The sequence below is a fragment of the Labeo rohita genome, chromosome 16 (assembly GCF_022985175.1).
Source record: "Labeo rohita strain BAU-BD-2019 chromosome 16, IGBB_LRoh.1.0, whole genome shotgun sequence".
Classification (NCBI taxonomy): domain Eukaryota; kingdom Metazoa; phylum Chordata; class Actinopteri; order Cypriniformes; family Cyprinidae; genus Labeo; species Labeo rohita.
This window is the reverse complement of record NC_066884.1, coordinates 13841079-13857000: the sequence shown is the minus strand read 5'-3', so window position 1 is coordinate 13857000 and position 15922 is coordinate 13841079. Positions and strand designations below refer to the sequence as shown.

Sequence of the window (15922 nt, the reverse complement as noted above, 5' to 3'; positions counted from 1 at the left end):
GAGAAAACTTCACAGGCTGGAACAAAAAAAACTTTTAGAAAAAGATTCCTCCAACTCCTGTATAGTAGTTACTACACTTCATTTGACCCTTTTGGCATTCTGTTCTTTAGAGAAAAGTATGAGCAAGTGGTGAACACACACCTGCAAGACTGTTGCCAGCTAAGTTTAAATCTCAAGAAAATTAAGCCTATTTTTTAGGACGCTAATTAAAACAGACATTCTTTTAATGACAGTAAAACAACTACTATCCTATATATATATATATATATATATGTATGTGTATATATATATATATATATATTTATATTTACATTTAATCATTCAGCAGATGCTTTTATGCAAAACGGCTAACAAATGAAGCAAACCAAATATATATTAAACAATTATATATTGAAAAAAATATAATGTGTTTTTTTTTGTTGATTTTTGTTTGAATATTTAATATACATTTTTTGTATTACATTCTTATGAAAGAAATTATAATTATATAACTTTAATTATAAAATTTCAAATTATAATATAATAATCATTTATGATTTTTACAAAAATATATTTATTGTGATATTTATAATAATGTATAGTAATATACACACACAAATACATGCCGTTGCAAGTTTGGGATCAGTAAGATTTTGAATGTATTTATTTGATCAAAAATATAGAAAAAACAGTGATACTGTGAATTGTAATAACTGTAATATGATTGTTCTATTTCAATATGCTTTAAAAATATAATTTATTCCTGTCATCAAAGTTTACTTTTGTTCAGTCATTACTCCTTCAGTGTCTTCAGTGTCACATGATTCTTTAGAAATCATTCTAATATGCTGATTTATTATCGATGTTGAAAACACTTGTGCTGCCTAATATTTTTTTTGGAACCTGTAAAACTTTTTTCAGGATTCTTTTATAAAAAATGTTTTAAAGAAATTATAAAATTATAAAAATTATAAAAAAAAACTTAAAAGTGCATAAAAATGTTAAAAAGAACTCTTAAAATAGAAATATTTTTTTAGCAATATACACTACTGTTCAAAAATACTCTACATTCAGAGCCCTCATTTATTATTTTCAAAATTCTACCATGCACCACATCTCACAATTTCCAAATCTATTTGTCAGTCATATGGAAGCTGAAAACTGTAGCAGCAAAGCTCTCCTAAAGAAGAATGCAGCAAACGCGCTCAGAGCCCATGAGAGACTGCTAAACCCATCTCCACGCCACTGCTAACAAAACACAACAAGGCCCTTTGTTTCACTCAGTGATGATTTACTGCTTGTTTTTTTCAAAGATAAATGATTTCCCACAGACAAAAGTGCACACTAAGTCGATTTTTGATAAAGCACTGAGATTTGATGTAAACTGGCCAAATCTCACTGCAGCACTTCAGTGTTCACACACTAACAGGAACACAACATGACTGTTGGGAACTAGGCATTTCTCATAAAGTGGTTTACTCATTGGAGAAGAAAAAAGAGAGAGGAAAACACAGCCACTAGGTTTAGGTTTAGCATAATCCTTCTGGGCCACACAGGCTCAGGACGTTTGCAGCGATTGGGTCTAAGGATTCTGGCAGGGCGTCATGCTCCCAAAGATAATCTTTTGCCCGCACGCCTACCGTGCAGCCCACTGGCCTCCCTCCGCGTTAAAGGTCATGGTAAGAATCCCATCCAAACACAGCTGTTCAACCAATATCTCAAATACGTCTACACACACATGCAAGCAATATAAACAGCTTCTAGTATTCCAGACAGGTTTGCCCACATAATCAGGTTTAAAGTCAAACTGGTATATCCACATTTACAGATCATTCCTTCTCATTTGCCAAGGATGAATATCTCTAACACCTCATGTATAAAATTTTGCATAGTTTTTATCCTAAAAGTATGTGCATGCACAAACTGCATTTTCCACAAGTTGATATAATTCTTTAGGGTCTTAATGAAAATTCTATAACATGCTTTGGTTAAAATTTCTCAATGGTAGTGTAACAAATTTTTTACCTTGCCAAAATCAGCTCTGCAAAAATCATCCTGTTCTGGTCGAGGTTGCTTTAAATGTTAATGAGCTCTGCTCGCCCCGCCCCTCTCTTCTCTTTGTGGAGTGACGAGCCTGTTTACTTTAGCCGCGTTTGGCCGCTAAACTTGCTAACTAGCATGTTATTAGGAAAGTCGCAAAGATTCACTAAAAAAAACCCCTTATAGTCACTTCTGCAGTAAGTGAAGCTGGATCATGAATAATTTGCGCGAACATAGACGGATATATGTAGATCGGGAGGCATCTTCAGTGGCTCAGATTTGGGGAGTAAATGATGACCACTATGTTCATTATTACATCCAGCAACACAACACCTCAATCAGAGATATTCTTGTCTAACTTACATCCCTGCTCCGGCATCGAAACAATGGAGGTCGGACGGTTACAGCTGACAAGTCTGAGGTAAGACGCTCATGTCAATCAACTATCGTGGAAGCGGCCTCTGTCGGTGTGACGCCAGATTTCACCATATAAAAATGAGGAATTATTTATTTATTTATATCAACTAAGAAATTATTTTTTTCTATTAAGATATTTATTTTGTTAAGGAAAAATGACTGGAGAAAGTGTAAAGAATTCAAAAAGCAGTGTTTGTCATGTTCTGACAATAAAGAATAGTTTAAAGCCACAGTTAACACTCTGGTTTTTATGACTTTTACATTGTAGCAAAAATCAGCCTTTAAACTTGAAAGAAATAACAATTTGACATTTATCATGATCATTATCGATATTGAATAATATGAAAAAAAATTACTGTGATATTTTTTGGCTGTATCGCCCAGCACTACCTGACATTTGTGGGTTTTTTTTTTTTTAAGCATCTACAGCTGTTTCAGTAGCTGTGCTCTACTAAAAGCCTCTAAGACATCAGGGCTAAAGTGAGGAGAACAAAGACGCGGGTATTTAGGAAGTTCTATTCGTCCACAGGCATCTTCCCATTCTTTTTTCCTCCTCTTATCATTAGGAAAGCAGTGAAGACTTAAATTGCTTCTCTTGTTTCTCGTCAACTGAAAATTACAACCAAAAGCCACACAATGTGGCATCATATCGATATTTTATTTTCACTACAACTAAACACTTCTAAAACACAACCATATTTTTCAAAATGTCAGAAATGCTTCATATCATGTTATGATTACTATCGGGTTGAGGTTAAGTGGGACAGTACATTGACTGGTGAGCATCCAGCTCTCCAGTGCTTATCTCTATCACACACAGGCTCCCACGGGGTCTATGGGGCTTCATATGCTGTTGAACACTCCTTCAAACATCATTCCTCAATTTTTCATCTGCATAGAAAAATCAACCGACATTCCCCTACATCCCCTGTCCTAACATGGCTTCATAATGGTGCCCTGAGATGGCACATGTTACCATAGCGATTTCTGGAACACCATCACCACTACAGCTTTGTGAAAAGTGCCGAGCTCTAATGAAATAATTTGACGTGGGAATTGTGCCGGTGTACACAGAGGGGCTACACAAGACAGATACTTTTCAGTCTGTTCTGGGAGATGATGGAAAACAAAGTCAACCCCCCCTCAAACTACTTCAACACCACAACACAAAGCCTGAGACGCAAAAAAAAAATCTATTCCTGAATTAACTACATCGTAAAAGAAGCATAACAACCCCCCGCGCGAAAATAATCCCAGCGTTTACTACACAAAGTGCTGCTTTTCTTTTGGATGCGTGTTTCTTTATATGGTGTTGTACACTCTTTACCCAAATTAAAGGCCTCAAAGAGAGCCTGTGCCCACTATCTGCTCTAGTTCTTTGTGTTAAAGCCATTGTGGGAGAGAAAAGTGGCCTGACTGGGATTGGTGTCATTATTCTTCATCACTTGTGTCCGGATTTACACAAAAAGGCTTGATGGGAAACAGAGCACCTGTGGGCTGTTAAAAGTACAGTCTGCAAGCCTGAACCTCAGTGAAAGCTGAAGAATTTACAGTGTGCATTTCATGATTTTCCTTTGTCTTCTTCTCACATTATGTCTCAAAGTGGCATAGCTATTGTGCACAAGTGCTAGTTATCTCTACTTTTAAAGGAATGGTTCATTCAAAAATGAAATTCTGTCATTAATTACTTACCCTCATGTTGTTCCAAACCTGTAAGACCTTCATCTTTGGAACACAAATTAAGATTTTTTTTGATGAAATCCGAGAACTTTCTGACCCTGCATAGACAGCATCGCAACTGACACGTTCAAGGCCTAGAAAGGTAGTAAGGACATTGTTAAAATAGTACATGAGACATCAGTGGTTCAACCTTAATTTTATGAAGCTACGAGAATACTTTTTGTGCGCAATGACAGACAAGGAGAAAGAAACTGTTGAACAAAGTTCAAAAAGTCATAGCTTCATAAAATTACGATTGAACCACTGATGTCACATGGACAAATTATCAATGTCCTTACTACCTTTCTCAGCCTTCAGCGTGTCAGTTGCATTGCTGTATATGCAGGGTCAGAAAGCTCTCAGATTCCATCAAAAAAACCTTAATTAGTGTTCCGAAGATGAACGAAAGTAATGAGTAATTAATAACACAATTTTCATTTTGGGGTAAACTATCCCTTTAACCTACAGTAAAATAAAGCCAAATTTTTGCCTCTTCCTGACAATAAAAAATACTCTCCATGTGTTTAATATTATTGATTCTTAAGTGTGAATCATTTTTGAGGTTTAAGGTTTTGAGGTATAAACGGTCTAAATAGGCCTTATCCCTTCAATGCAATCTAAGCTGTTTTAGAGAAATGCATAAACGTATTTGAACCCTGATTCAACAAGCGAATGTTACCTTTCAGGATTTTTCCTGAAGCACTGAGCCTCTGAAATATAAAATTATAAGGAGTTTATTAAAAATCACCAGGACTGTAATCATTTGTTCAGTCGGCAACCTATAATCATTCATTTTCCGCCAACTCTGCACTTTTGGGGAAAAGTGATGCTGTTCCCTGTAGTTTCATGTCCACCCCGTTATTATAGAATCATGGCGATATTCAGCCAACTGGAGGGAAATCAGACACTGGGGTTTTTGAGTTCTGCTTTAAATACAGCCATGTGTGGCACTATGTCCTTATGACAACCACTGTCAAACCAGGCCACACCAGAGCCTATGACAACCTAGAAAACTTTGACCAAGACCCTGGTTTATGTTAATGGTGTTTACCAGTACAGAACTTGCCACTATATTTTAGGTGGTTATATTCTTTTTTCCTAGATACTGTTTGTATCCTTCCCTGCAAGTCTAAGGGACTTTTTTCATTCCCCAAAAGTATAATGACTTAGAAAAGTACCAGCACTCATCTCTTAATCAACCAGCATGATTAGAATTATAATTCATGGCAGCACAATTAGTTTTCACTAAATAGAAGTAATAGTGATGCATGCTTCAACAAATTCCACTACTCAAGACCTAAAAACACTCATCCGTGCAAACAATGCCAAAATCTAGCGTTCATTTAATATATTACAGCAAATATTAATCTCCCAGCTTCTAAAGTGAAATGAAAGATGAGACGACAGTGACTCTTCGAAGACTATCGAAGACAAATAGCACAAGATAGTGAACTATTCTAAGCATCAGTGAGCTAAATGAACCATCAGGCAGTGGGGCTGGTTATGGGGTGAATTACATCACCGCATGGCTCAATATCGAGCAGGATATGTGGGGAGAGAACTGATGAGGCGTGCAGTCAGCGATCCGGTTCGGGTCTCTGCCACTGGAGTCGTCGCTCAGATCCCGCAAACCTAGAGGCATGCGCTTCACCCCACATTCCTGCAACGCAATGGCTCAGCTATGCTCTCCAGGCATTTCCATCAGCGGCCTGTGGAAGGAAGCGTGTGCTGTGCTAGAGGGGTACACTGGGTTTACTATACCTGTCTGTGACAGCCTTCATGAATTCTTCCAGAAGCTCATCATAGGCCTGTCCACGTACTCTTTTATGCCTCAGACCAATGTATAGAGGGTCCTTTAGGAGTTCCTGTGATAGAGTTAAAAGAAAGAGAAAAAGGGTTTTCAGTTCTATATTCCCAAACATCAAGTATGACTATTCATAATATTGCTTTAACCAATGGAGAAAAGAAAAAGAGGAAGAGAAACAAAATTATAATACCATCAACACTCAAAAAGCGATGTTTATTATGTGCACAGCTTTTCTTTAATTAGATTACATATGGTAATCTGGTTACCCCGCAGCTGTATAAACTTCTCACACAATAATTTGTGCCTGTAAGCGAATGTTTAAAGGAAAGACAGACTGAGAACAAGAGAAAGAGAAATGCACAAAAGCATAAAAAGAGACAGAAAGAGGCCAACACGCGAGGAAAAAGAACGGCACTGCATTTTCAATTTTGAAGTCTAGCAGCTGTCACTCTCGTACCGATCTGCAGACTTCACACTGAGAGTCACTAACACTATGGGAAAAACAGAAGGGAAGTGGAGAGAGAAGGCGAGCGTCATATAAAAATTCTGTGCGCCCTATCGTTGTCAGTGTGCCAGTCAAGCAGAAAAGAAAATGGATTTACAGAGCACCTGCATCTCTCTCAGCAGTATTGATGTGTGGTGCATACTTTACATCATAAGGCAACAAGTCTGGAACTTTTTCCTCATGTTTTGATCACGGAGGAAGTGCTTTCATCAGAACTCATTCCCACATGGCACACAAAATTTCAGTCGTAATCTTTTCTGACGATCTGTTCTCAGTGTTAAAGTATCTTTCATCTAAAATGACTAGTGAAAAAAAAAATAGAAGAGAGCTATGTGGGACTGAAAAAGCAATAACTTCTATAATAATTTCTGTCTTTAAAGTTGACATGGAATGACAATTCACCCTATTTTTTTCCCATTTCATTCAGGAAAGATCTGTTGCTACTTCTGTTTTATCTTCAGTTTTCCCCTCAAACTTCTTTTCAAATGTACGGAACCCCTTAAGGGACATGGTGGTGAAAAAAATCAGAGTGAGTGAAAAAAAAATTCAGGGTGGGAGGAAAAATATTTTTCAGATTTTTTTGCGTTCCCTCGCAAAACTTTGCGTTCTCTCGCAAAGTTTTTTGCGTTCTCTCGCAAAGTTTTTTGCGTTCTCTCGCAAAACTTTTGCGTTCTCTCGCAAAGTTTTTTGCGTTCTCTCGCAAAACTTTTGCGTTCTCTCGCAAAGTTTTTTGCGTTCCCTCGCAAAACTTTTGCGTTCTCTCGCAAAACCGGTTGGGTTCGGACAAACACTTCCTGTTTACTCAGCTCAGTATGTTCACAACGGAGCGGTTCATATAAGTTTTATACTGAACTTGAACTCAAGTGGCCTATTATAGAAATACAGTCATTTAATTGCTTATAGTTTAAGGCACGATTTGGGAAAATCCTAAAACGCTTAATGTGGATTAATGTACTAAAACAGTGACAGCGGAGGCCCAATTCGGTATTAATAAATGCTATTCATACTAATAAAAATTTTAATATTAATAGCATTACTCTCAATAAAGCAGTCATAAATGCAACTTGCTTTTCTTCCCACAGAAAACCTTTAGGATACAGAAAACGCTTAATGGAAGCTAATGGACGAATTAAGACGGTATTTGTAGTTACAGTGGTTTAAGTATAGTAACCATGGTTAATTTGTTTGCTGCTTGTTTAAAAAAAAAAAAAATATAAGTTTTTGAAAGGAAAAATAAAACAAACAAGTCACGTAGCCTGTTAGTCCCATTTTATTCAGAAATAATACTACCAGCAGGCCTACAGCGTGTTATAATACCAACATTATAAACACACATAGCCTAGGCCATTAGTTCCCTGCACTTCACAGCAAATCCTTTAAATTTAACCGTATTCAGAACAGACCAAAAACTAAAACCAAAAACTATAACTTATTCATTTTTAATGAATACATATAATATAATGCAGTATATAATAATAGGTATAAGCTTATAGCTATAAATAAACTAAAAGAAATAATTTAAAGCGAAACTGAAAGTATGGGCTCACGTATGGCTCTCCTTCAGCACAAATCCAAATGTTTCCATATTCACAATGTATTTGCAGCTAAACCATTAAATTAACCGGGCTTTGTACGTTCCAATATCGACATGAAAAAATCATAGTGAACAAAAATGTGCTGCAGTGGATTGGACCGGTGCTCACGCTGTACGACACAGACTAATACAGACTATTTGAACTGACTAGTGTAAGTTTGTATCTGTTTGGGTGATTCTGTGTATTATTTCAATAATGAACAGGCTGCGAGGCGCCAGCGCGATCAAACAGCTGAAATATAAAAACTGTAAAAAAAAAAAAAAAAAATATATATATATATATATATATATATATATATATATATATATATATATATATATATATATAAACTGTCTTCCATACAGAAAAATACCCTGTGCGAGTTATTGTTTTTCATGTTTAAAATAGGAGAATGCAATATCCAAACGACTGCAAATGCAACATTTATTTTATATAGCAGTTCAACAAAAAGGGTAATATTAAGTGACATTTTAAATGTAGCCTACATTTTAAACACATGTTTGTTATATTTAACGAAATAATAATAGTTCCAACGAAATCCGCAACAGAACTGGCGTCTCTCCAAGCAACAGCGGTGTTTCGTTTCTGAATTAATCTGCAGCTTTGAACCATTCGGAGAGTCCGTGATTAATCACCCATTCATAACTACAACCATTTGCTTAGTTATTGAATGAATGAATGAATGAATGAATGACGGGACGCCTTGCTCATTAAGACAGTGACATGCCGCCACCTACTGGAACGTTTGAGAACCACTAGTTTAATGGATTACTTCATTAATTGCCTATTTTTAATAAAACATAAAATGTTGGCTTTTTATATCATTGTCTTCTTATATTAAGCTAAGGTACATTGGAGAGCTTTCTGTTCATATTCGGGGCTTACCTGCTTTCTTACATTTAAAATGTATAACAAACTCTATACCGAGTTCGGCCTTTTATACTCTATTATCCCGTTAATTTTTCTTTCTGGGGGATACGCTTAACGTGCAATTTAGCGGGTTACGTTTATATACTGAGCTATTCTGGTATATAAGGTGTGTACTGAACTTGGTCCTACAGTGTTTTACATTTTAGAATGTACCAAAATCGTGCCTTGATGTATTTATATAATAGCCTACTTGAGTCCAAGTTCAGAATCAAACTCTATGAGTCGCTCTATGAGTCGCTCAGAGTCTACATTGCGAACGTGCAATGTAGGAACCACTACAAGCTGTAAAGTAAACAGATAGTGTTTGTCCGAACTCAACTGGTTTTGCGAGGGAACGCAAAAAGTTTTATGAGGGAACGCAAAGTTTTGCGAGAGAACGCAAAAGTTTTGCGAGGGAACGCAAAAAAGTTTTGCGAGGGAACGCAAAGTTTTGAGAGAACGCAAAAGTTTTATGAGGGAACGCAAAAAGTTTTGCGAGGGAACGCAAAGTTTTGCGAGAGAACGCAAAAGTTTTGCGAGGGAACGCAAAAAACTTTGCGAGAGAACGCAAAAGTTTTGCGAGGGAACGCAAAAAACTTTGCGAGAGAACGCAAAATTTTGCGAGGGAACGCAAATGTTTTGCGAGAGAACGCAAAAAAATCTGAAAAATATTTTTCCTCCCACCCTGAATTTTTTTTCACTCACTCTGATTTTTTTCACCACCATGTCCCTTAAGGGGCTCCGTACTAATGCACTCTAAAAAGTAAAATGTTATAAATAAATACGTCAGTAAAGTAAGAATAAAGGGAGAGTTTTATTCTGGATGTTGTTTGGTCAATAAAAGATGAGTAATACAAGAAAAGAAAAAAAGAAAAGAAAAGAAAAGAAAAGAAAAGAAAAGAAAAGAAAAAGAAATACAATACAGCAACGGCACATCACCCATAAACAGAATAGACTGTAATTGAATGAATGAATGAATGATCGCATTTATATAGCACTTTCATTGTGTATTGCTATACACCCAAAGCGCTTTACAATCATATGGGGGGGGGTCTCTCCTCAACCACCACCAGTGTGCAGCATCCACTTGGATGATGCGACGGCAGCCACAGGACAACGGCGCCAGTGCACTCACCACACACCAGCTACAGGTGGAGAGGAGAGAGAGTGATAGAGCCAATTCAGTGAATGGGGATTATTAGGAGGCCATGATTGATAAAGGCCAGAGGAGGGAATTTGGCCAGGACACCGGGGATACTCCCCTACTCTTTTACGAGAAGTGCCATGGGATTTTTAATGACCACAAAGAGTCAGGACCTCGGTTTAATGTCTCATCCGAATGACGGTGCTTTTTACAGTATAGTGTCCCCATCACTACACTGGGGCATTAGGACCCACATAGACCACAGGGTGAGCACCCCCTGCTGGCCTCACTCTTCCACCTCTTCCAACAGCAACCTAGTTTTCCCAGGTGGTCTCCCATCCAGGTACTGACCAGACTCAGCCCTACTTAGCTTCAGTGGGTAGCCAGTCTTGGGCTGCAGGGTGAAATGGCTATGGTAATTGTCTGCAAGGTTATTTCAACAAATAAAAAACTTAGTGTTTTACTGTTAAAATCATGTTAAGTTCTTAGTGCATTTATTTCTTTTTCTTTCTGTAATTAACACATAATATCCATTTTAGGGTCATTCCACGAAATTGGTGACTTTTGCATCCATAAGAAACAATCAAACATAGATTTAATATAACAACAAATAAACGTGCAATTTAAAAACATAACACTTTGTATGCTTTCATCAATATTACACTTAAAAATCAATTATATACTATTTTTTAAATAATTTAAATAGTATTTATGCTGGTAAGGTTAAGGTTTTTAATTGTAATTTTTTTAATGTAATTGAGAATGAATGGGGGAAAGTCACGTGAGAGGAGGCAATGCCTCCACTGCGATATGATTGGATACGACTGGTTATGTTCGGGTGTAATTGGTTCATGTGATAAATCTCGCCTCTTGTGTTTATGTACGTTCCACATTCACGAATCAGTCTGAATGGACAATGTAATGGCGTTCATGGGAAGACTAATTTTAAAAAGTAAGTAAACAACTCATACCATCAAATCAATAAGACTTTCAAACTGGCATGAAAACATGATCTGTGGGAGTTTTTAGTGAGCAATTAGCTTGGTGAAATTGGTTAAAGTAAACGTAATAAATGTAAAATGTTTAAAAACACTAACTTGACTCATACTTGGCTTACATAAATAGAATACTGATTACACTGTTAATGTAAAAATATAAAATATCATTTTTCTGATAGTGTACATTTACGTTTGATTAATATATACTGATACTCAATACAAGATACTTTGCGTAACTATGTTGGCATGCTGGCAAAAAAAGAAAAAAAAACATGCAGGAAGAGTGACTAAAATGATACTTTTCTTCCAGCACTACTTTGGATTTCTATTCGAGACTTTTACGCAGCAATTGAGCTCATAAAGGTGCCCTTAAAAGGGAGGACTGTCTGGTTTCAGGCGGCAAGCAAATTCATCAGTGTGGGAGAGGAAACGGAGAGTGCAGTCTGAGATATGAGACGGTAACTGCAGGCAGATTTATTGTGTGTTCATAATGCACTTTTTAAGTGCACACTGGAGTGGGAGTGGATATACTTCCAGAGGGTCTGGTTTGTTGTGACTGTCGCTATAAAAGGAGCTTCTATGAACCTCACAGGAACCAAAACAAACATCAAACTGCTACACCTCCTCAGAAGTGGATCGTGACATGTTGTGCCAACTTAAACCATTTACTACACTATCATTCAAAACCCTGGCTTCAGAGACATTTATTTCTTAAAGAAATTATTACTTTTATTTAGCAAGGATGCATTAAATTGATCAGAGGTGACAGCAAAGACTATAATTATGTCACAAGCTTTCCATTTTAAATACTATAAATGCTGTTCTTTTGAAGGGTTTACTTAAAGTTTTCAAAAATAATAGGAAGTGTTTTTGAGCAACAAATTACTATATTATAATAATTTCTGAAGGATCGCGTGACACTGAAGACTGAAGTAATGACGCTGAAAATTCAGATTTTCATTACAGAATTAACTTACATTTTAAACTCTATTACAATGGAAATCAATTATTTTAAATTGCAATAATATTTCACAATATTATGTTTTTAATATAAATAAATTTTCAACTTTTATGACTCCTTTTGAACAGTCCCATCCCTAAGCTTATCCTTAAAGTATAAAGGATCCAGAAACACAACTTCACAAACCTTCTTTCCATATTAAATTTCCTATCAGTATATCTTCTCACCATTTAATTAAAACCAGAAGCTGAAATTATAAAAAGCTCTGTAATAAATGTAATATCTGAAAAATCCAATAAATCAGATTACAAACTAGGATAATATCTAAAATATCAGATAAGCCTGGACAGAAAACTTGCTCTATGTGAAACATATCCACCTGAGGTAATTCTGGCAAAATCAGGACAAAATCTGATCCTAGATCTGCCTGACTACTCAGAGGTGCTTTTGTAAAAATGAGTCACTAAGTGATGAGAGGAAGCCTTTTTCTCTCAGGTATTAATAGTGGGTTTTGGTGAACCGTGCTTTGTGTGTGTGAACTGTATGTGTATGTAGTCTTTCAGGTGAGATTAAGGCACAGGAACAGTCAGGGTCTGTTAGCCACAGCCAGAGAAGAATGAGAAAATGAGTGTCAGGGAGAAAGCGAAAAAGAGCGGGCAAGAGAGAGAGGTCTCTTTGCCTTGGCCACCCACAACCAAAACAGACAGCACTTTGTTTGCGATGACATCATTTGGTTTCCTTTCACTATGTGAATGTATGCGTGCGGATGAGGTCACATGAGGTGACAGCGATAGCGAGTGTCCTTGCTGTCAATGTGATGATGAATAAGAGACGTCATCAGAGATAATATTCCCCTTTTACAGTGGACACATAAACTGATGTGGTATTAGTGATCATATTCTGTCTGAATGTCTGTAGTGTACACAGAAGCTCAGAGATCTATGTGTTCACTGATTAGCACAACACTCACAGGAAGTGTTTACATAGACCAACAACAAAAAAGGCAGTTCACAGTTAGTGTTTACATGGGTTTGATTGTCTATAAGTGTCTTTTTTGGCTGTTTTTGTTTGTACAATCTAGTTCTGCATTACAGCTACTAAATCACTGAACCTGCAATAAATAAATACACACACACACTATATATATTCTACAACTCATTCTACAGAATTGGTCCAAAGTCAGAGTTACAAAAATTTGTATGTATGCAAATTGCATAATGTCCAAGAAAATTACATTTCTAGTAACTGTGCAGTTAATTCTCATATTGTATTTTCAGAAAGTTTTGGAATATTCGACCTCTCTGCAAATTTGTCACTACTGAAACACAGTAATATGTAGTTTAATTAGAAGGGTTATATTTTAAGATTTTGCTTACATCTACATTGTAAATATTTTTTTTGCTATTTTATTAAAATGTTTTCAGAGGTAAATCAATAACAATTGCATTTTTAACAATAATATAAGATTTGTTGTATTTTGAATCCAATTTTTCTTTGTAAAAGGTAAAAAGTTGATCATACTGATATCAAAGTTAGGGATTTATTAGTTTAAATATACATTGAATCAAAAACTATCATAACATCTTAGCTGATAATTCAATATACTTTTTTTTTGACAAAACATCCCATGTTTTGGTAGTGACTGCACATTTTTGGTAGTGACGTTATGCTTTGGTAGCGACCACATCACATTACAGAATTTTAACTTGCATACTAAAACACTACTAAAACATACTAAAATACAAAAAGATTGCGTAATTGCATAAAAGATCCCCAAATATGAGGATTATGTGTTCCCTTTTGTGTTCCATCACCCTGTTTTTATGCGTATTTTGAAGTATGGCATCAGAAACGAGTGATGGAAATGCCTATTTTCTAATATAATTTCTAATAAAAATTCCTTAATTCGCAAAAAAGTTTTTATGCTTGCTTGAGGTGGTTTTTGACTTGTGCGAAAAAGGGTTAAGGCGAATAATAGGAGATGGAAACGCATTTGCTGAATAAATTCCTCCATACGCATCAAAAAATTCATGTGACTTTGCGCTATGGGAAGGCAAATCTTATCTAACCAGTGGACCGATCTCGTTCCACAGCATTTGAAATGTCTGTCGTCAAAATATTTCTGTATAATTGCCTTGCAGAACTGTCTTACACGACTGTGTTCCCAAACAGCAGGCATCCACCTCTGAAACAATAACTGTTTGCTTTTGTCTGCCCTGAGGCACAAGTAATTTATTATATATGAAAATTACTACATTCAGTGGCTTCTCCTACTTTTCTTAGTAATATAGTGTCAGTTTATCAGGAAGTGATGATTTTGTTCTATTTGACTTCTTGGATGGAAACAGTGCTTATTTGCAATGTTTTATGCGATATTCCAATTTTTGCGCATAAGGTAAATATGCAACTTTGGCTGGAAACCCAGTGAATGACGGCATGTTTTGGTTGTGACGGTTTCTGTGACAAAAGTGACAAAACTCCACCAAATGTTTTGGTAGTGACAATTTTAGGTATGGTTAGCTAGCACAGTTCTGAACAGTGGTACACAAAATAAATAAATAAATAAATGGAATAACTTCCAAAAAAAATTACCTGCAGAAAAAAGTGTTAGTGGTGGCAGTGACTTTCCTTAAAGTTACACACAGATTTTTCTAGAACATTAAATTAAATAGAGTACAGCCACTAGACGCTAACCGCTAACTTGAAAAATAACCCGCGGCAACAGTGTAAAAATAGCCCAGAGTCAGACGCATCTCTCCCGCACTGCCGTCTGCACTTCACTCGCATATGCTCGCGGGCGCGAACTGGAATCACAAACTAGGCTGCATTCGAGACTTCAAGGCATTTTGAGGGCACAACATCGTCAAGTAACTTTAGCAAATGTTACAGTATCCACTATAGTTGTCCGCTAGTAAAAACATAGTTTGGTCAGTCATTATCCGTATTTCGCCATTATATCACGTTAACTACAGTTCAGTTAGTGGATCATGGGGCTCTTACTGGTGTGTGTAGGGGCGGGGCTAATTTGCATATTCATAGATCTGCGTATAGTTAATGAGGCAAGGGGGTAGAGTTACATTCATGCTGTTTTATGGCATGAGGAAATTATTTTCATAAGAAAAAACATTTAAATATGTTATTTTGATGATAAAAGATCAGTTTTAAGGGATACAAATTTTGACTACGGGGGACTTTAAAAGAATCAAAAGATTGATTCTTGAATTTCAATATTTTCATAAGATGAAATAAATGATGATTTTATACATATTAAGCTTACTAATATTTTAAATATTGTGGGTTTAGATAATAGAAGGATCTTAATAAACATCTAAGATTTGAACACTTAAATGCTTTTAAGATGTGTTTTTATGCTGTGGGACTGCAGTTTGCATTGAATTGTGTCTTGTTTGTAAACAAATCCAAGGTAAAATGAAGTAAACAAAGGAGCAAGTTCTCACTGACGTGTTCTGGAACTTCAAAATAACTTAAAAACTTAAAAATAAAGCTCATTCACTCTTTCCATTGTTTGCCTCTTTCATAAACACTACGTGGGTGAATTAGTGGGCGGGGCCAAATAGGCAGTGTTGTAGAAGCAGGTGTTGGCGTTCTGTGGAGGCGGTGTTTAGCCACACTATTACGTCATAAAGTGGCACATTCCACAGTTGTTTTGGCAGATTGTCTTCAATATAAGCTGTTTTTAGACTAAAGAGAAAGCTTTGAGTTTGGAAACTTAACTGTTTTTATAGTACAATGACCACTATGTCAAAAGATCAAGGGAATTTGTCATTTTTAATACTTGAAAATGTACAAATAAAGTGAGGAACTGAGACACAAACAGTATCTGACAG

The 15922-nt window shown here is 36.2% G+C and overlaps 1 protein-coding gene across 1 annotated transcript in view; it reads right to left on the bottom strand.

Moving 5' to 3' along the window:
• The window catches only part of me1 (malic enzyme 1, NADP(+)-dependent, cytosolic), a 105324-nt gene that overhangs the window by 19236 nt on the left and 70166 nt on the right, over window positions 1–15922 (bottom strand). The window contains exon 6 of the mRNA XM_051131396.1: window positions 5917–6020. Coding sequence (XP_050987353.1) covers window positions 5917–6020 — 104 coding nt within the window. The remainder of the gene's footprint in view (window positions 1–5916; window positions 6021–15922) is intronic.